The sequence below is a fragment of the Dermochelys coriacea genome, chromosome 14, assembly GCF_009764565.3.
Source record: "Dermochelys coriacea isolate rDerCor1 chromosome 14, rDerCor1.pri.v4, whole genome shotgun sequence".
Taxonomy (NCBI): Eukaryota; Metazoa; Chordata; order Testudines; family Dermochelyidae; genus Dermochelys; species Dermochelys coriacea.
In genome coordinates, this window is record NC_050081.1 from 14,612,111 (window position 1) to 14,632,810 (window position 20,700).

At 47.5% G+C, this 20,700-nt stretch overlaps 1 protein-coding gene across 4 annotated transcripts; it reads right to left on the bottom strand.

Moving 5' to 3' along the window:
- Positions 1 to 479: 479 nt before the first annotated feature.
- Positions 480 to 19,730, bottom strand: FDXR (ferredoxin reductase). 4 transcript variants are annotated; one of them, XM_043496451.1, is made up of 14 exons: positions 19,562 to 19,670; positions 16,591 to 16,742; positions 15,666 to 15,763; positions 13,811 to 13,906; positions 12,943 to 13,140; positions 12,583 to 12,759; positions 11,237 to 11,350; positions 10,505 to 10,606; positions 7,795 to 7,902; positions 7,360 to 7,444; positions 6,205 to 6,404; positions 5,548 to 5,719; positions 4,424 to 4,597; positions 480 to 2,261 (listed from the first exon to the last, which is right to left on the bottom strand). In XM_043496451.1, the coding sequence occupies exons 5-14, from the start codon at positions 12,961 to 12,963 to the stop codon at positions 2,131 to 2,133; spliced, it is 1,284 nt and encodes a 427-aa protein (XP_043352386.1). In that variant the 5' UTR covers positions 12,964 to 13,140; positions 13,811 to 13,906; positions 15,666 to 15,763; positions 16,591 to 16,742; positions 19,562 to 19,670; the 3' UTR covers positions 480 to 2,130. The 4 variants fall into 4 exon arrangements, with proteins under 4 accessions (XP_043352386.1, XP_038227980.1, XP_038227981.1 ...); XM_038372052.2 differs by lacking the exons at positions 12,943 to 13,140; positions 16,591 to 16,742 and having other exon boundaries at positions 12,583 to 12,705; positions 19,562 to 19,730; XM_038372053.2 differs by lacking the exons at positions 12,943 to 13,140; positions 16,591 to 16,742 and having other exon boundaries at positions 7,795 to 7,899; positions 12,583 to 12,705; positions 19,562 to 19,709.
- Positions 19,731 to 20,700: the final 970 nt, after the last annotated feature.

The following is a 20,700-nucleotide window of genomic DNA, read 5'->3' on the forward strand; positions in this document are numbered from 1 at the left end:
AGTAATAGCATTCTACCTACCTAAAATCCCCCTCAGTTATTTGTCCCTTCCTAAAACCTGGTATGGAGCCCTGCTGGTACAGAACTGACTATTGCAACCCATCCTACAGGCAAGTGTGTGCTCCCCGTACCATGTATGCAGCTAGCACAGTGCTTTGGGATTAACATCCAAGGTGAACTCTATAGACATGAACAAAGCATTTACCACCCACTACAAACAAGGTCTGGCCCATCACATCATGTCGCAGGCAAATACATCACTCACAATGCATTTCCATTTTTTCCTCTATTGTTATGTTCCCATATGCCCAGCACCAAAGCAGAACAGAGAGCAATTTCATTACCTTCTAGTCAACAGCCTTGCCAAAAAAAAGCTTAATCACCTTTCCAAATCCAGAATCCATGTAATCTCCAGATCAGAGTTTAACATTAGAAATGCATCATCCTTACGACATAACAGGAGTCGCGTCACACACAAACAGCTGTTCAAAAAGCTTTATTGCTAATTTGTATACATGTCTCCAGCAGTCATCACATTTTCTGAGTTTCTTAATGAGTTTGCAAATGAGATTTAAAAAGAGATGAGGCCCAGATCTGTCTTGTCTAAAATTGGACAAACGCTGAGCATGGAAATACAATCTGGAACCTCCCAGCAGACAGGTGTCCACATTGCAACAAAACAGCACCACAAACGATAAATTTTAGCAGACACACCAAGGGTTGCATGAGGACAGCGATTTAACTCCCCTAACACCCGTAGGCCTGGTCTACAGGAGACACATTTACAAGGGGGCTCTGCCGATGTCTTAAAAAAAAAAGAGATCTGAACAGTTTACATGTGACATAAATGGAGTCTCAGCCATTCAGGTAGCCCCTACAGGTCAAGGAGAAAGTGCATTAGCAGAGCAGAGAGAAGTCTGCACCGACACTGTCCACGCTATACCACTTCTGTAGCGAAACAGAGGATATTAGTCTCTAGGGGCTCTCTGTCTAGCAGTAAAACCTGGAATCATTTAAAACATGATAGATTTGGTCAAAGAGGAAAACAGGAGTGTTTAATAATCTTTAAAACATACAGACTACATAAAAAAGCAGAAAGGCCAAGAGGTTGCTGCTAGTCGCAATCAGGGTAGGCTGCTCCTCTGAAATATTAATGCATAGATGATTCTGGATATTCTGGGACAAGTCAATTATATATTTACTAATTGCCCCCCCCATCCCCATCCCGATCCCCACCCCCACCCCACAGGCTAAAAAAATAAAATAACCCAAGCCTGGTCTAGGTTTCCATCATTAAGTGCTACTGAGCAGGTGAGGACTCTCCAGGATTTATTGACACAGACTGCCTAGTAAAGTTGGCAGACAGACAGCGGATGAGAAGCAGTACCCTGCATTTGCACAGCTCTTCGGCTAGCTGCAGTCCTAGGCTGGCCAGCCAGCCCTAACATTAATGCAGACAGAGATTAAGAGGCTGGACTCTTAAAATGTAGCTTCAACTTCACCTTCCTCTTCCTGAAAGGGCTTAGTTATAGGTGATTTAAAAAGAGAAAATAACTTGCTCAGACTCTGACACAGGTTACAAGAAAATAAAGCCATTTGGTTTCAAGGTTTTGGTGTGAATGGAAAGGTGACTGTCACTCATTTTCTCTCACTGGCTTTAAAGATGCAGTAAAATTTCTTTGGAACTAGCAGAGAAGAGCAGCGAGCCAGGGCCTCTCACTCTAAGCGGCACCCGGTCCAACTAAGCGGTTAATGCCCAAGTGACTCCAACTACAGCGAGCTCCCAGATGACTGCAGCGACCCCCTATAGGGCTGACACAGGCAGGAAAGGTAGCTGGAGTCAAGATTGCAGGCTGTAAAGACCTGGAGTCAGTCAATAGCACATGGCCTTGTGTAAAATCATGTCCACTTTGAGAATCCAAAGTCAGTTCCAGCTCACTACTGGACACCTCCACAGGCCCCTGGAGCCACCCACCTTCTCTCATGCATCCAAGAACAGCAATCAGTTCTGACTGTGCCAATCCTCCATGGCAGGCACGGCCAGCAGCGAATGGGACTTGCTGAGGAGATGCAGGGGATACATGGTGGATCTGTCACTTTCTCGCACCCAGAGGGCTGTGAATAGGCATCTTCAGTGACTGATCAACTGCAGCATCTCCTGAGGATCCACTAGCTTCTCCCGAGGTTTGCCAGCCAGCTTGCCTCTTGCCACTTCAGCAGCATCTATCTTCTCCCAGTCTGAGAAGGTAACTGGATGGACCCCTGGTGTTAAAAGAGAAAGCACAGGTCCATCTATCCCAAATGAACAAGAACAAAACATGTAAGCAAACAGAAGAGCCAGAACCTTGCAAACACAGGCACCTTCAAAACTCAGCAGCACAAAGGCAGTTTTAAGACAGGCTCCAGAGATCCAGTCAAATCTGACTAGTCAGACGCTTGCAAGCCATAACAATATTCAGCGCAGCATTCGCACAAGGGAAACTGCCTTGGTTCACTTAAAACGTCTTGAACTGTCGGAGGGAAGCACACTTGAACCGAAAGCCTTTAAATACAGCAACAGTAAATGACCCTCTGGGATGTTTTAATCTGTCCCCAAATGTGCCTGGAAGGATTGCTATGAAAGCCATTCAACATCAACAGCCGCGCTGTTTATATAGCTGACAATGATACTTTACCCAAGGACTGTGCTGATTTTAAATGGCCCTTGCCTAGCACCTGTGCGTGGCCCTGCAATGACTTTTAAACCTTAAAAATTACATTTAAATTAGGAGAATTGCAGTCCCCCACCTATGGGGTTGTTTTTTTTAAGTAATAAAAAGCAGGTTGGAGACGCATTGTTTTTACACACACTGCTTCCATAAATACTCTGTGAAAATCACTGACACAAGATAGAGGCTAAGAGTCAAGTATGATTCAAACAGAGATTAAACAGTTGTATGAAGACTAAAAACAGTTTACAGTTACATTAGACAAGATACAAAAAATAAAGGACAGAAGCCTTCATGCTTCAGGGCATAAGTCAACAATAAATCAGAGTGTTAGGAAGAAAATTTCTCTCCAGATAGACAGTTATGGAATAGCCTACTAGGGGGTTACTTGCACAATCTGGTATTTGCTACAAGATACACAGTACTGAATTAAGATGACTGGCCTGAAATGATGTGATCATTCCTATGAGCATACGTGCAACAGGGCTCAAGGAGAAATCTGTCATAGGAAAGACTGAAAACAGGCCATCTCCTGGGATGAACAACAGGGTAGAAATTTCTCTAAATCACTGACTTAAATATGGATTAGATTCATAGAAAGCAGGAGCTATATTTGAGGACTATTGGGTATCATCTATGCAATGAGTTTGGTGGTCTCAGACCATAGAGGATTTGTATTCACACCAAGGATTTGTATTCACACCAAGGAATCTACCAGCACAACCGGCACCCTTGCTGGTCACCTCAGCAGGGAAACCAAGGGTTTAGCAGCTCATGGAAAGAACTCCTCTCGCATTCTTGGAGGTGGTTCTTCCGGTTTAGGACTGAAGCATTATGGAAGGTGCAGCATTGGTGGGGAGCTCATGCTGTCCTTGAACAGACCAGTGGATAACAGAATCTCAGACCCAGGACTGTCACCTTTCTCTGCAATATATTCACTGTAACCACTTATAAGCTTCGTATACAAGGTTCCACATTATGTTAACAATAAGCAGAAGTGCTCAAAATAGCACTCCTTAGGTGTGCTGCAAGCACCCAACTTGGTCTCTCCATATTCTGCACCATTAGGCAGTCCATCTTATTCTTGCTTCAGTGAGGGTTGTAAATTGTAATTAAAATGCATCATATAATTTTCACACTATTTTTTAAATTTAAAAAAGACTGTTCCTGGCAAAAAGCGAAGGGGATAAAGAGACTTGAGAAATGCTTCAGATGTCTAATCAGCAAGTGAAGTCTAATTCAGACTTTACAAAAATGAATGCTAAGAGGAGTGGGTGGAATTTAAACATGGGTAGTGTCCATACAAACGAAAGCACCAGGAATAGAGAGCGCACGGTGCAAGCTTTGTCCACTCAGCCTTGCCCATACAATTAAATCCTGACTCTCAGTACTGTGATCTTATTACTGCACGTGTCCCGTGCAGAGACTGACAGTTAGACCAGCGTGTGTGGCATTTGTTCTCTCCCTCTCTCTCACCACCCCCCCAAGGAGATGAGGGGAAGAGAAATGTCCACTACAGACTGAGACAAGATCAAACCCTTTTCCTTAGTCAAATTAGAGCCCATGCTCCAGATTTCAGGAGACAGTTCATTAAGCCACTATCTCAGCCTAGAACTTTTGCATGAGTTTGCTGGAAGGAGGTTGGCTGGCTCACACATCTATGTTCATTGCTACAGATGCTCACACACAAGGACTCGTGTATGCACGTTCACAGACCTCGACTATGCAGGATGCTCCTCACGGACTTGAAGCCTTCCTTGGAGTTTGAAAGCTTCAGCACCCCCGACTGGAGATCTTCTAGCATGGACTGGGCTGTGTCAAAGCTATCATTCATGGTGGTGATAATCACCCCTGTTGGTCCCCTCTTCACCCAGCCACTGCAGTACAGACCTGTAACAACATGTTACTCAAAGTCTGACATGCTCTGACGCAATCCCCAGCACACACGTAGGGATAGGGTCCAGCAAACTCCCCAAACACAGCTGTCTCTTCAGCCTGAAGGGATTCCAAGAGTTAGATATAGAACTACATTTCATTATCCACTGTAGTTTAACACCCACATCCTCTCAGATGTAGCTGGCCAATGTTAACAACGGCTGACACCAGGATATGTCACACTCAGGTCACTACCAAGCCCATTGTAGCATCTGCTCAGTGGGTTATATTAGGGTAGTATCTACCCTCCTCCCAGCAGAGAGGAGGCATCCTCCCAACCGTGCTGTCCTCCCCACTGTAGAACTGCTACAGGAGTTTCTAGTGACTCAAGAATGTTACCCCTAAGCAACCATTGCAGGCTGCCATCTCTCCTTAATAAACTAATAACAATTACAGCATGCTTTTGGGTCATGTGTGTGTCTGAGCTCTTAACGTTACAAGATGCAAGACAGGTCTTTAAAACTGTAACCGTTGGATTTTTTTGTAAGGACACAAAATGGCCCAGCTCCTACAATACTTGACACTCCAATAGCAATTTCTGTCAGAGGATGTTAAAGTGCTTTCCAGATGCTGGTGAATTATGCCTCACCACACTCCTTTAAAGCAGGCATTACACCACTTTTATGAATGGGGAAACTGAGGCATAGATAACTGAACTGCCCAAGAAGGGGTCACACAGGAAACCTGTGAGCTAGACAGGGATGGAACTCAGGTTTCCCAGTTTCCAGACTGGTTCTTTACACAAGCCCATACCCTCCCATTCACTCCTATCCACACAAACCTCATAGCCACTGACCCTTCAAACTTCCTATAGGCATGTTCCCCTCCACCCCACCCACACTTATAAGCTCTGTTACCCAAACACTACACACAAGGAAACCTCAACCCTGAGTGTTAATACTAACCTGGTGCCCCTTGAACCCTGCCCAGGCTGTTGGGGATGATCCCCAGTTTGGGGTCAAATGGTATTGAAGAATCAAGTGGGAGGCTCCGGTAGCCAATGCTGCTGAGGATCAACCCACATTCAAGCTCCTCCACTTCTCCAGTGGGGACAGCTCTAGCAGATTCGCCTGAACCCTACATAACCCAGGGAGGGAGAGGGAAGGAGAGAAAAAAAAAAAAAAAAAAGTTAAAGAGCCTGTAATGCAAATGCAGTTGAGAGTCTTTTCACCCAAGAGAAACAGCAACATCTCCCTTCTACCTCCTGGATTCACTAGCAATCCCGTTACTGGATATTAGTAGGCTGGGTTATTGGAGTGTTCTCCCATTGCAACTATCAATAGCAAGGGACAGAAAGTTTCCTTTGTATCAGAAACAGCTCCTGGAGGAGACCTAGAGCTGACTTCCCAAGAATCTGTCATTCCAGTTGCTCAGACAGCAGGCAGTTCTGCTGGTTCTAATTAGACCAGGAGCATCAAGCTGTCTTTAGATTAATGCAGAAGGGCTCCCCAGAGATCTCCAGATCCAAGTGGATGCAACAGACTTCTACTCATCTCCCAGCAACACAGAACCAAGCATGGGGAGGGCAAATCCTTTAGAAAGAGAGAACTTTAAGTCCATACTTCCAGCCTGGTGACGGCCATTCGGATGCCTCTTGCTTGCTTCCCATCAGCAGTGGGCAGTACCTCCAGTGGGCTGCACCGGAATTTCAAGCCCCACTCTTTGGTTGCTGATGCCCAACGACTGGCATCTTTCTCACCAGGTTTCTCCAGGGCTGATTTGACCATCAGCTCGGTCAGACGCTTCCTGGGTCTGGGAACATCTAAAATTTAAAAGAGCAAGGCAGGAGCATAAGGAACCCTGAACAGAGGTCCGTCAGTCTCTAAAGGGGGACCACACAAGGAGGAGAGTCTGGACCAATGTACAGTTAATGTTAAAGAATTACATCCAGGCAGCATCTGCAAGCCTCTAAACCATGAATAAGGCAGATTGCTGCTGTGCCAGGCACAGCAGCACAGTTGGGACTTTGGAACAGCTTTGTCAAAAGCCGCAATCTCTGAATTCAACAGTTTGAGAAGAAAGTCCAGGGGCACCTTAGAACCCAACTCTCCTTCCAGTTTAGCTTGGAACATGTGCTTTCAGACCTGGATTCTCCTTCACTGAAAGTCACACATTGACCCTGCCCTTCATGATCCATCTTCCCATCAGTCCATTTAATGCTGTTACAAGCCTGAGCAGATGAACTACACTGGAACGTGCTGCAGGTAAGAGCTGGGTGTCCATTTCCTCTAGACACAGGTGGTGTTGCAGGTCTCTTGCTGCTAGCCATCCTCAAATACTCTCCACCAGGGCTACCCTGCTACTGTTTCAGCCTGTTGACCTTCTGGTCACTGTGGCTTAGCCAGGTGGAACTCATGTGCTAGTCAATCAGCATTTTCCAAAGCCTTATGGTCTAGCAAGCGAGTGAGGGCAAAGGGGAAGAAGAAATTAGCTCTCTAATTACAGCCCAATAGACCATAACAACTGCATCCACTCAGGTGCCAACACAGAGTAAGGCAGGAATCAGAGACTAGTTTCCAAGATGCCAGGGCGATGAGGAGAGGGTGAAGTTGTCCACTGGTTTTGTTTAGTTTAGCAACAGGATTGGAAAGTAGGGTAAGGCCCCCTGGCCTCATCCTTCATCTCCAAGAGCTGCCCCAGCTAGAACCCATGGGTATTCACCCCACCATGGAAATCTCACGATCCAACCTGCATTGTGCTGGGCAGACTTTCCTCACCTTTAATAACATCGCCAAGGCCTGTAAAGTCAGCGGGGTTCAGGAGAGGTCTGGTACCGGGCAGGTTTATCATCTCCCGCAACTCCTGGGAACGTCAGACAGGAAGACGTGATGCCTCACTGTGCCATGTGTGGAGGAGGCAGAGAAGCCATAAAAACAGCACAGATCCAAAAGAGAAGCCATTTCCACCATACAGGTGGCACAGGCTAGCAACTCCTGATTTACAGATAGGAGGCAGAGTTCAGCACGTGGGCACAGTAACCAGGATGCCGGCATTCACATACCTTCTTGTAGGCCCTTGAAGCCACAATTAGTGGATTCAACACCTCATGTTGAATTAACTAGACCCACAGAAGGGGGCTTCGGGTTAGATTTACAGTCACAGCAAATCCTTTTACATTACAGTACCCTTAAGCTCAAACAAATGTGTTTTACCTTTATGGTGAAAGCTACCTGGAGGGGCCCCCTCCTCCCAACAAGCCACACACGCTTGACCTTACTGCAGGCTATGGCTGCCAAGGAGCCTTCAGTGATATCAGTCTTCTGAAAGACAAAGATGTGACAATGAACGAGGGTGGTGGGAGAGATAGGAAGGCACAGCGCAGGAAGTTGAAAACAATAGGGCATCTGCTTGCGCAGGTAAAGCCACCTCCCTTTCCAGGGGTGGTTTTCACAGCTAATGCCTTAACACGGCACTCACTGAAAATACTGTCTGCAATCCTTACACAGTTAACAGGGTAACACCTTACTGAGCAGCCTCAAAGGGAAATCTCCCTTCTTTAAAAGGCTTTTAAGAGGATGCTAAAAAAAAACTAAACAAAACATACACAACCTCAAACCAGTCAGCCATTTAAAGCTTGGGGCCAACAGGGCAAGGATCCTCACCTTTCTAACCTCCTCTGCTGTAGGGATTCACACATGGGCATTTGGTGACTTGCCCCTTTACCCTTCCCTACAATGGAAGGAACTCCCCTATTGACTTAGACCGGGGTGGGCAAACTTTTTGTCCTGAGGGCCACATCGGCATTCTGAAACTGTTTGGAGGGTCGGGTAGGAAAGCCTGTGCCTCCCCAAACAGCCAGGCCCCTGCCCCCTTTCTGCTCCCTCCCACTTCCCGCCCTCTGACTGCCCCCCTCAGAACCCCTAACCTATCCAACCCCCCCTGCTCCCTGTCCCCTGACTGCCCTGACCCCTATCCACACCCCCGTCCCCTGACAGGCCCCGCGGGACTCCCACACCTATCCAATCACGCCCTGCTCCCTGTCCCCTGACTGCCCCCCGGGACCCCCCTGCCCCTTATCCAACCCCCCCACTCTCTGCCCCCTTACCATGCCGCTCAGAGCGGCAGGACGGGCAGCCACGTCGACCGGCCGGAGCCAGCCATGCCGCAGCCCTGCTGCCCAGAGCACTGGCGGCACAGCAAGCCGAGGCTGCGAGGGAGGGGGGACAGCAAGGGAGGGGCCAGCCTCCCTGGCCAGAAGCTCAAGGGCCAGGCAGGACAGTCCCTCAGGCTGGATGTGGCCCATGGGCCAGTTTGCCCACCCCTGACTTAGACTGTGATAGGATCTATACCAGCATCACTGAAAACGTGGCTTAGGGTTGTAGAATAAAATGCTTAGCAAAGTCTCCTTACAACAGAAAAGAATTGAGACGGGCAGTTCTGCTCAGGAGGGCAGAACAATTAGAGATTCCAGCTGGACGGTACCTCAAAGGGTTCTGGATCTGATTTGCTCAGTTCAGAAGTCAAAATATGTTTTTTTCCTAACCATCAGCATCACAAGCTAGACGATGTAAAAAGCCCAGCAGGGCTCTTTTCTGCCTCTTCCTTCCCCTTCAGATAAAGATTCTGCAAACAGACCTCGTGGGACAGTTTTACTGATGATGCCCGAGGTGCAACAAACTTCCAGACTCACTCGCTTGTAGCGGGATTAGCTCCACAGAGATAAAAGCAGGGAAGAACCTACATTAAGCACAAAAAAGGACCAAATCTGACCAAGGCACAAAGTCGGCTTTGGGAACATTGCAATTCATAGACAAGTGCCATGTCCCCCTGATGCAGGGGCCGAGTACCACCTCTGGTCCCAAAGACCACATCTTTTGAAGCACAGCTCTCACTTCCCAATCAGTGTAGCTATGTAAGGCCTCTAAAAATTGGCAAAGTCCCAAGCTTTTTTAAATTTAGTCATGAATGTTGGAGGTAGTAGTTGAGTTTCAATCAGCCTCTTTTCAGTTCCGGAGGGACAGAAAGCTCTGGGAGGCCCTTGATGCTAACATCTGGGGCAGCAACTGTACGCAACAGCTGCTGCCAACAAGCTTCCAGCTATCAAACTGGGAGCATGGTAGGGAAAAGATCTAAGAGGCTGGAGAACAGGCACATTGGGTGCTGCTGAGGCTGTTGCTACCACTAAGAGCCTGGGAAGCAGAGATGCGCGAGGAAGAGGCACACCCTTTCCAAAAGAGAAACCCAGGCTAAACTTCTGACCTCCCATCAGCTCCAGCGGGGGGCAGGCTGCAGTTCCCTCTTTGTCACTTGCAAGGAGAAAGGGCAGAGCCTCATTCATTGCCTTTAAAAAACCTGAGAGTTTGAGGTTGTGACAGACAAAATAAAGTGATGATCTCCACACCAGGAAGGGCCCCGAGTGCTACAGGAGAGGCCAGCTGGCTCTGGGAGAATCCCAGCCCGATTTTTGCATTCCCTAGCTCTTGGGTATGTAAGGAGAACGTTTCACACTGGGGAAAAGCTCTAAAGCATTGTAGAATGGATTGGAGCATGGTGTTTTCCTTGTCTTTTTTTGGAGCACCAAATATGCTTTTTCCACCAGCCCAACCGTTGGTGCCATCAGCCAGATCCTAATGTTGAGTCCATGACTCCCCCAATCACTCCTATAGCAACGCTTGGGTACCACAAACCTAGGACTACAACTCCCTTGCAAGGAAGAGCCGGAGGGGAAGCAAGCTGTGAGGGAGAAAGGCTCTGCTTGAAAACAAAACCCACAGATGAGTCTACATGTGGTTGTTTTAATCAGCTATTTTATCTGGGTTTCCCTCTTACATCAAACCCTAATGAATTTGAAGTTGAATTCTGGCCCTTCATGCAAACTCTGCACCTTGTGTTCTATATTTTACAGCGCCTCCCTCAACTCACCTTGAGTATATCAAGTGGAGAAAGCAGAACTCGGGCAACATCCAAAGCCACATTCCCCTGCCCCATGACCACGGCTGTCTCGCTGCTTAGGTCTGGCTTCAGCTGTGTGGAGAGAGAGATCCCACTGAATAGTACATTCAACACCTGGTCGATCCTGGCATCGTCACCACACTTAAGGCTGGTTCTCTCCATCCCCTCCTTGTTAGAAAGGCAGAAGTTTCTTCTGCCTCCTGTTTTACTCTAGCTGCCATCCTAACCCAGATAAAGGGGCCCAGGTAGGCCGAACAGTCACTCCCTCAGATGCAGTTGCCTGGTGTGGCTGTGTCATAATGGCTAGTTTGCAACACATTCAGTTATTTCCCCAGCCTGAATCTTTCAGTGCATCCTGAGCCCCCACTCCTGTAGGTCTCCTGGATTCCATCTCTCTCACAGGGAAGCTCTGAGCATCTACTATTTTGACAAGCCAGCTTAATCCCCCCAGCCCTAAAAGTGTCCCTTTTGGGCTTCCTTATGTCCTCTCCAAGAAGCGCTGCCAATCTACAGAGCTGGCTAATCCTCTCTCACTGACATGAAAATTGTTCACATTTTTAACATCGGAGGAGGATTTAATTTTGTGTCTGCTAATCTTTTTTGATTGCAAGCCTTTCGGACAGGCACTAATCCAGAGTTGGATGACTGAATACAGATGCATGGAGAGCGCAGAGTCTTCGAGAGGAAAAAACAAACCCTTACATCTCTGTTCTCAGGCAGTCCATTGTACCAGCCCACAAATGCTCTTGCTGAGTAAACCCCCGAGAGGTTCTCCCCTGGGATTCCAAGGATCCGGTTATCCTCAGCACCATAGCTCTGCAGAGACAGAAACAACATTCCCATAGTCATACACGCCACTACATACAGGTATAAATATTGTACGCCATGCAAATCTCCAGCTCCACAAACACAATACAGAGGAGCCATTGCTCAGCAGTTGCATCTCTTGGATACTGTACCGCTGCCAATCACCGTAATATCCAGGCACCTCCTGGGGTAGTAGATCAGCACAGCAAAGACCCTAGTGAGTTTTATAGAATTATCAGCTCTTCTCAGCTTGCAGGAAGCCCTGCTCATCACACTAGTCTAGCCATGCTGGATTATGTCAGACACTGAGGTGTGACGAGGGAGAGTGGTGCTTTCAAGCTGCTTTTTTAGGGCAAGAGCAACATGAACCTGGAGAAATGGTAACTGTGCATCTCCTCCTCTGGGACCCACCTCTTGCTCCCCAAATAGCAATAAAACCTGTCACTTTTTAGACTAGCAGCTATTTTCTCCAGCGTCTCGGCAGGAAGGTGAACTATGGCAGACTATGCTACAGAAACATGCGCTCCCCAGGGCACCGGACTCTGAACGATAGTTCCAGTCAGGAGGGGAGTTTCTTGCCATTCTGCAGTGGAAATCAAGTAACAGACATTTCCCTCCTACTAGTTCAGCCATTACTCTATGGGACAGGACGGGATACAGTCCGCCACAGAGGTGAACTGTCCGCATATCAGCAACACGCTATCGGATGTGCACGTCAGGCTGAATGGCTACAGGAAATATTCACAGGCACAGCTACTCAGAGATTGAAACACCCTCTTCTCTCACTGAAATAGAGCAAATTTCATCCCCCTCCACTCAGACCTGACACTGTTCACTTCATGCTCAGGAGAAAGGGCAGTTCATTGGTTAGGACACTAATCTGTGACTGGCAAGGTGGGGATTCAGTTCCCTGCTCTACCTCAGACCTCTTGTGTGACCTTGGGCAAGTCACTTAGCCTCTCTGTGCCTTGGTTTCTCACCGGCCCTGCCCTGCCAGACTGGGGTGTTGTAAAGATAAATCATGAGGAGCTAAGACACTACAGTGATGGAGAACATATAAATACCTAAGAGAGGTAGAGTCCCTCTCCCTTAAAAACTAAACTTGACAGGAAGGGCTAAACAGTGGGGGAATCCAACAGACTCAATACCCCAAAACTCGGTAGGAGAAGTGAAGCGTGCTGGATCTGATTGCGATGCCACCCCAGTCCTTTCCCCACTAGACACACAGACCATTAACCCACCAGCACCACCGCGTGATAAGCCCGCTGCAGCTCCTTCACCGTCACATCCTTCCCGATAGTGACGTTCCCATAATAGGAACAGCGATCGGAATGCGCCGTCTGCGTAAACGTGTTGATTACGTTCTGTTGGGTCAAAAGAACTTTTAAAGGGTGTGAATTTAACAGCCACACAGCACAATTAGGGGGAGGGATAGCTCAGTGGTTTGAGCATTAGCTTGCTAAACCCAGGGTTGTGAGTTCAATCCTTGAGGGGGCCATTTGGGGCAAAAATTGGGGATTGGCCCTGCTTTGAGCAGGGGGTTGGACTAGATGATCTCCTGAGGTCCCTTCCAACCCTGATATTCTATGATTCTTCTATGATCCCATAATGCACAGCGGCATGGTCTGGGGATGTATAGGTCCACAACGCCCCCACGTGGCCTTGAAGTGAGAGGTCAGTGTCTCCCTCTCTAATTCATGCTGGCTGTTCCAGGACACGTAGCTCTTATCTGACAAAGGCTTGAATATTTCATTTTAAAGTAAACAGTTACCCACAGCTTGGCACCACATCAGTCAGATCTGTCAAAAGGAAGCAACAAACGGCAAAAAAAAAAATAGGAACAAAAAAAAAAAAGATCCATTCACTGCTAGAGCGAGTTTGCCCCTTGGAAGAAACACTTGGCTAGAAGTTTTGCTAACTTGAATTTTGCCCCTTGAACAGTCCTCACCAGCATCAAGAGGAACAACTCAAAGTTCCAGCTGTTCTTATGTTCCATGCTACTGAACAATCCCAGGACTGACCTTCTGCCACAGATATCCTTGCCGGACACTCCCAGCTTTTAATATGAAAGCTATTTCTTGAAATCAGATTGTGCAGCAATTTATTCTTACATGCACCTTCCCCCATTTCCAAACATTTCCCCCTCACTTTAGTCACCAATGTCTCTGCTTCCCAGTAGCCTTGTCCATTCAGCAAACATCACTTCTGTCCTTGGAATGCCTGACCAGACCTGGTCTGGCAACAGAAAACAGGCCCCACTACAGAGAGAGAATCCCCTACAAAAAAGAATTGCACCCCAACATTGGCACTTCTTACATCTCTCGAGAGGACCTATGACTCATCTCAGCTCACAATGGTGTAAGCGGACCACCGCATCCAGTTCACAACTCTTGGACAAAGCTACCGACGCAGACTCTCCATTTCCACCACCCCTCGACCCCGTGAGGCGATGGGAAAGCCAGTACTAACTTTGACTTCAGGGTGGTCTGGTGCCACTCCAAAACGAACAAGGCCGAACGGAACGGGCAGCTTCTCATAAATATCCACCTGGGCCAGTCTGTGGTGCTAGAGAGGAGGAGCAAGTTCACAGTTACAATGTAAGCAGCCAAGAGAGAACAAAAGCACACAACCTAAGTGGCTAACAACAGGAGCCTAACATCAACCTCCTGCAGCGGAAACTGGCTGCACATCAAGAGACACTGATCTTTCTGAATCTGCAGGCACAGTAAAAAATTCAGGAGAGCGCTTTGGCATCTCAGAAAAAAGAAGGAGAGTCGTGCTGGGAGTCTGTAGTTCAGTGTCGCCCAGCGAAACTTCCTGAACACTGGGATCATCATGCAGGGACGGAGGCAAGATATGGCCTATCCTCCGTGTCCCTACAGTCTTCATCAAGGGTCTGCTTTTACTTCTGAATGCACATATCACAGGACATCTGGCAAATCCAGCTGGGCAAGAACATAAACTAAAATACAGCTGCGGTGTTGTGTAATTTTGGTTGTAAGGTGTTGCATTCAGATAGCAAGGAGCATACAATGGTGACAAAAACCCCTTTGATTACATAAGAATAGCTGCCATTACACCACTCACATTTTCAAGACAACCACCTAAATACAAAATAAATTAATGTGCACAGAGTGCTGGCACAGAATAAAGGAAATTAGGCCAGCCAGTCTATTCCCATCCTCGTTTAAAAAATGAGTATGTGGGCGCCAGATACAAAATATTGCACATTTCTAGTATATTTCAGGCTTGTAAGCAAAACTCTCCTGTGTTCTGCTAAACTACATCGTCAGGTTGGGATACTGTGGATTTTGCCAATAAAAAGAGGAAAGGAATTATTTAAAGAAACTTAACAGGGGGATCTACCTTCTAACCTGAGGATTCATTAACTTGCACCAATAGACTATGGCTGGTTTGATTTTTGTGCAATAACTATTTTATCTTAGGACATGCCCACTAGGTCAGTGAAAGGAATATGAGATGTTGCAAAACATTGCCAGCAGAGATCCATGTCACCCTTGGCACTGGGTATTTAAGCAATTGCTGCAGAAGTACATTGGGTAAAAGATGCCCCAGATTTCACCCCTTTGGCCCCCCAACAGCAGTTAACAATGTCGGCCGAGATCCTAAAATCTTACTGTCGATTATACACATTTTAGGTTTGTAGCTGGTATGTATTTTAGACAGTCAGATTTTTTGCTTTAAGTACTTCGTTAGCAGCTAGTATTTTGAGACAGTGTCTCTCTCATGCTATTTGTGGAGATTAAGTAGCCATGAAATTTGTTCTTGAAGTTCATTAATGGCTAAAATGCAGAGTATTATACCACAGTATGCTCAAGGGTACTTCAGAGACAGCAAAAAGCAAGTAACCTCACTTGATTAAGCAATTATGGATGTGATTTATCACTAGGAGCACTCTGCAGGTTTTGTAATCTGTTCTCATCACCAGGCCAATAACTGATCGATTAAGATTCTGACATTTACTGTTACGTGAAATTTGTTTGTTCATTTGTTTGGCTTAGTCAATATGGAGAAGGACCTAAAACAATTCTCCCTGGTTACCTTTATTTATAGATGAATGTTACCAGCATTTTGTGGAATAAAAATTTTAAAAGCCCAATAGACAGATATTTGTGGTGTATCTTATTACAGATGCATAGTTTTGTCCCAATATATAGTGACAGCCTTATAGGCTTGATGGGGACAGCCCAACACAGTGCAGGCACCAGGGGAATTGTCCCCTGTATTGTGGGATGTCTACAGCCCACATGCCAGCAAGCAAGATGTTGAATATCTCCTCTTATGTTGAACGGAAGCCAGTTACCTTCAGGAGGTGCTGGGCAGTGTAAAACCCAGCAGGTCCACTCCCCACAACACATATCTGAGGAGTGAGAGCCGCTGTAGAAAGCAGCCTGCTGAAACCTGAGCAAAGAGAACAAAAGCAGAGTCAACGAGCAGAGAAAATACCACCCTTGACACAAATGCCTTAATCCTGCTAGGATTTCCCATGCACGCTGGCTGGACCTCAGAACTGGGAAGGGTGCTAAAGGCTTCTAAGAGCTAGTCCTTCTGCATTAAGCAAACACAGGACTTAGAACCAATTAAAACGGAGGGATGGAAGTTACCCTTAGGAACACGTATACCATGGAAAGGAAAGGAAAGCCACCAACAGGAAAACATCAGGGATGTGCCCAGGGACTGCTAGGTAACAGACCTTCCCTTTCAAAGGGCATCTTTACTGAAGGGGGCATAGGATGACTCCCCTTGTGATGATTTCATCTTTAAGTCCCTTTCAGGGCTCCATTCTGCACAGTGGGCTGGATACTACGGCTTCCCCTTCCACCACTGACTTTGTTATCAGGTGGGGCTAGGAGGAAACGATCTTGCTGCCCACCACTTGAGATTTTCCTCCTGAGTGACAAGCCCAACAAAAGATCTCACTGTCACAGCAATCTAGCGCCTTGCATTCCCCACACAGCAGGCTGTTTACAGAACAGGTCATCAATAAACTTTAATGTGATCCAAATAAACAGCCACCAGAAGGGCTGGAGACAATAATGATTTCAGTCATAGTCCAGCATGGCCTTGGCAGTCAGCTGAGAAGTACAAAAAGACATTCAAAGCAAAAATGCATTGGGGTCAAATGCCAGGGACTACAACTCCCTGCCAAACCCTGATATTTTCCTTCAGTGCCCTTGATATTTATACCTATTTTAGGAAGCAGTTCCCCAGCTCCACTCCCACTGTACCTGTAGAGTCAACTGGACTCTTTTAGAAATGGAGCGTGTCTGGGGAAGGTAGTTAGCACAAAGGAGTAGGAGTCAGGAGTCCTGGATTACATTTCAGACTCTGATACTGGCTTACTTTGGGACTTTGCCTCTTGATGCCACTGTTCACCCATCTGTAAATCAAGTAGAGAAATTCCTGCCTACCTCACAAGGAAATTGGGACTTCCTTAATTAAAATATTAATTAAAGCACTTTGATGACTTCAGAGGAATGGCACAACAGAAGTGCAAGATAGGAACAGAATTTTCTCCTCTGAAAGGAGGCTATATGCTTGCAGGGGTGGGTAATTTTTCATGAATCTACGCCTGGTGAATGGCGACAGCCAGATGTCCTTGGAGGCAGAAATCCTCTCTCTACAAAACAGCTACAGCACATGCAATGGCAATACAAGTGTCCTCCCCATTCCACCCCGACAAGTTGATTCATCCTGACCTAGGAAGAAAGAAAGTAGTTCAGTTTCCATGGTCCATTCAGACTTCAGCTTCTCTGCTGAGACTGCAGACCAGAGTCCCAAGTCATTATCGTCCATATCTCAAAAACCACCATCATGGCTATTTGTTCATTGAGTACTGGACTGAACCAGCCCATTCTGCCAAGGCCTTTCAACAGTAGTCAGATGGCAACAATTTCATCACTATTGACCTGAGCTTAAACCACCAATGGGTCTCTGTATCCTACTAACAAACAACCCACCAAGGCACACAGTCCTATGTCCAAATGTACATGTATTTAACAAGGAAGGGGGCTCTCACTCTCAAAATACTAACTGATATGGCGGAGTCTTCCAAACAGGCATCACTACAGAGTACTTCTACTTCTACTCACCCTAGATGTTACTAACATCAGGAAATTGGTAATTTATTTACAACACTATTTTTTATTGGACAGAGTTTCTTTAAAGAACGTGAACCTTTGCACTCAAGTTACAGGACAGGAATCAAAGGAAGAGTTGATCGTAGCTTTGAAAGTCATAGTTAAATCTACTCTAACTCCTATTATTTCTATTTTTCATTACATAAAAGTCCCTCAAAACCTCTCTCCATTACCCCTCTCTGGATCTTTGCCATCTCTGCTCTCTTTTTCATAAACTGAGGTAATAAACTGGATCACACAGGATGTACTGTTTCAGACAATATCATTTTTTAATACGTCTCCTCCCTTCAACAAACCACTGGAGCATTTTAGTATTATTGTTTTTAATTAGACCGATACTGAACACAGGACAGATATCTGCACTGAGCTCTCTCTCCCCTTACTTCCAAATCTTCTTCTGGAAGAAGTCTTGCAAGTTCAGAGCCCAGCAGCAGATGAGAAGTTTGAGGTAGTTTTACCAAAATGCATTGCTGTATATGTATCCAGTTGAACTTTATCTGCCCTTACATTGCTCACTCTCCCCCCATTGTGTCCAAATCCACCTCACAAGTCTGCAGTGGTTTTGGTTGCTTTGTTTTTAATCAGCTAAAACAATTTAATGTCATGAGCAGTCTTGCTAACCACTCCTACATCACCGAGGACCACGTTTCCAGGAGGGACTGTGGCTACTCAACTTGAGACACGTGGGGCCTGACTATGGAAGTGCAAAGCACCCACAACTCCAGCTGAAATCAATAGCTGTTGCAGGTGTTCAGCTCTTCCAAAAAATCAGGCCCAAAGGGGCCTCAAGGGGGGGACTCTGCTTTATTAACTCTTTCCGAGAGCAAACAGCTTCCAGGGCACAACTTTATTTGCGGGACAGGATCTGTGTTTTGGCCATTTCAGGGTAGGCCTACGCTGTCCTTCCCTTGGACTATCACTTCCCTGAGTGACAGCTCAGGCATCCTTGGAATCAGCTCAAGCTCCTTTTGTGAACACAGGCTTCACCTTAGTTACTTCCCGGGCTTCACAACCAGCTGATGTTCTTATGGGTCTGGACATCAAAGTGTCAGGTAGACCTTTTGCCCCTTCTTTCCCCATTTCCCTCTCATTGTCACATTGTTTCTTGCATTCCCTCAGCTACATAGCCCCCATTCCCCTGCACCCCTAAATTCTCAAGTCATTGACTTCATAGCTCAGCTCCTACCACAATGATGCTCTGCCAGGCTCCCCGGTCCCTCTATAGCCAGGCTCCCATCTCCCCCAGGGTCCCTCTATAACCAGGCTCCCCAGTCCCTCTATAGCAGTGATTCTGAACCACAGCTTCGCGTATCCCTTGGGGTACACAGAGGTCTTCCAAGGGGTACATCAACTGCTCTAGATAATTGCCTAGTTTTACACCAGGCTACATAAAAAAGCACTAGAAAAGTCTGTACAACTAAAATGTCATACAGACACTGACTTGTTTATACTACTCTATAGACTATACACTGAAATGTAAGTACAATATTTATATTCCAATTGATTTATTTATAAATATATGGCAAAATTGAGAGTCAGCTATTTTGCAATAATAGTGCGGTGATACTTTTGTATTTTTATGTCTGATTTTGTAACCAGTTGTTTTTAAGTGAGGTGAAATTTGGAGTAACCAAGACAAATCAGACTCCTGAAAGGGGACTGTAGTTTGGAAAGATTGAGAGCCACTGCTCCCAGGCTCCCATGGCCCCCAGTCCCCTACAGTCAGTCTCCCATGGCCTCTCCCCCCCGCCCCCCCGGTCCGGCTCCCATGGCCTCTCCCCCCCGCCCCCCCGGTCCGGCTCCCATGGCCTCTCCCCCCCCCCCCGTCCGGCTCCCATGGCCTCTCCCCCCCCCGGTCCGGCTCCCATGGCCTCTCCCCCCCGCCCCCCCGGTCCGGCTCCCATGGCCTCTCCCCCCCCCGGCCAGGCTCCCATGCCCCCCCCCCCAGTCCCGTCCCCCCATAGCCAGGCTCCCATGGCCCCCGGTCCCCTATGGCCAGGCTCTGTGCCCCCCGCTCTCCAGCCCGGGCGCCGGCGCAGCGAGCGGACGGCCCCCTTACCCGTGAGGCGGCGGAGGCGAGACCCCCACTTCCAGCAGACGCGGCCGCAGCTCGAACCCATGCTGCGGGACCGCGCTCGGAACGCCCCACCCCCGAGAGACAAGGCGCTCTGCCTCTGCCACCACCCCTACGGCCGGGCAGCAAAGCGACTCCGCGCTGCGTCCGCCTTAGCCAATCAAGTGGCGGAAAGCCCCTTCGATTAGCATAGCTCCGCCCCCACGTGCTAGGAGCATGGTGTAATTAGCATAACTACGCCTACCCGGAATACCGCCTGGTAGAGAGGAAGAGTCCTTTCCCAGGCCTGTGTATTCCGTCTCTATGGTTTATCCTCCAGTTCATATAAGCAGGTTCGCCTCTAGCCTGGAGCGGAGGGTAGAGAGTGCCTGTCGACTTGTCCCTGCTAGGAAGAACCATAGAGTCGGGGCAGTGGGGCGGGCTGGTTTGTTTGGTGGTGGAGTGGGAGCCAGAGGGGACTGGTCCCACACACGCTTATTTAAGTGCAAGCTTTCACCATACCCTCCCCCACCCTGATTGTCCCCACACAGCTCAACACACAGTTGCCAAATCCCCAGCCTGGGCACTGTTACAAGGGCATGGGGCTGGGAATCAGGAGACAGAGGTTCTGTCTCTGGCTCTGCCAGATTGACAGAGCCAGAAGAGTACCCAGAAGTCACCTACTACAGGACAGGCCCAACAAAGAAAACAACAGAACGCCACTAGCCATCACCTTCAGCCCCCAACTAAAAGCTCTCCAACGCATCATCAAGGATCTACAACCTATCCTGAAGGACGAGCCATCGCTCTCTCAGATCTTGGGAGACAGACCAGTCCTTGCTTACAGACAGCCCCCCAATCTGAAGCAAATACTCACCAGCAACCACACACCACACAACAGAACCACTAACCCAGGAACCTATCCTTGCAACAAAGCCCGTTGCCAACTCTGTCCACATATCTATTCAGGGGATACCATCATAGGGCCTAATCACATCAGCCACACTATCAGAGGCTCGTTCACCTGCGCATCTACCAATGTGATATATGCCATCATGTGCCAGCAATGCCCCTCTGCCATGTACATTGGCCAAACTGGACAGTCTCTACGTAAAAGAATGAATGGACACAAATCAGACGTCAAG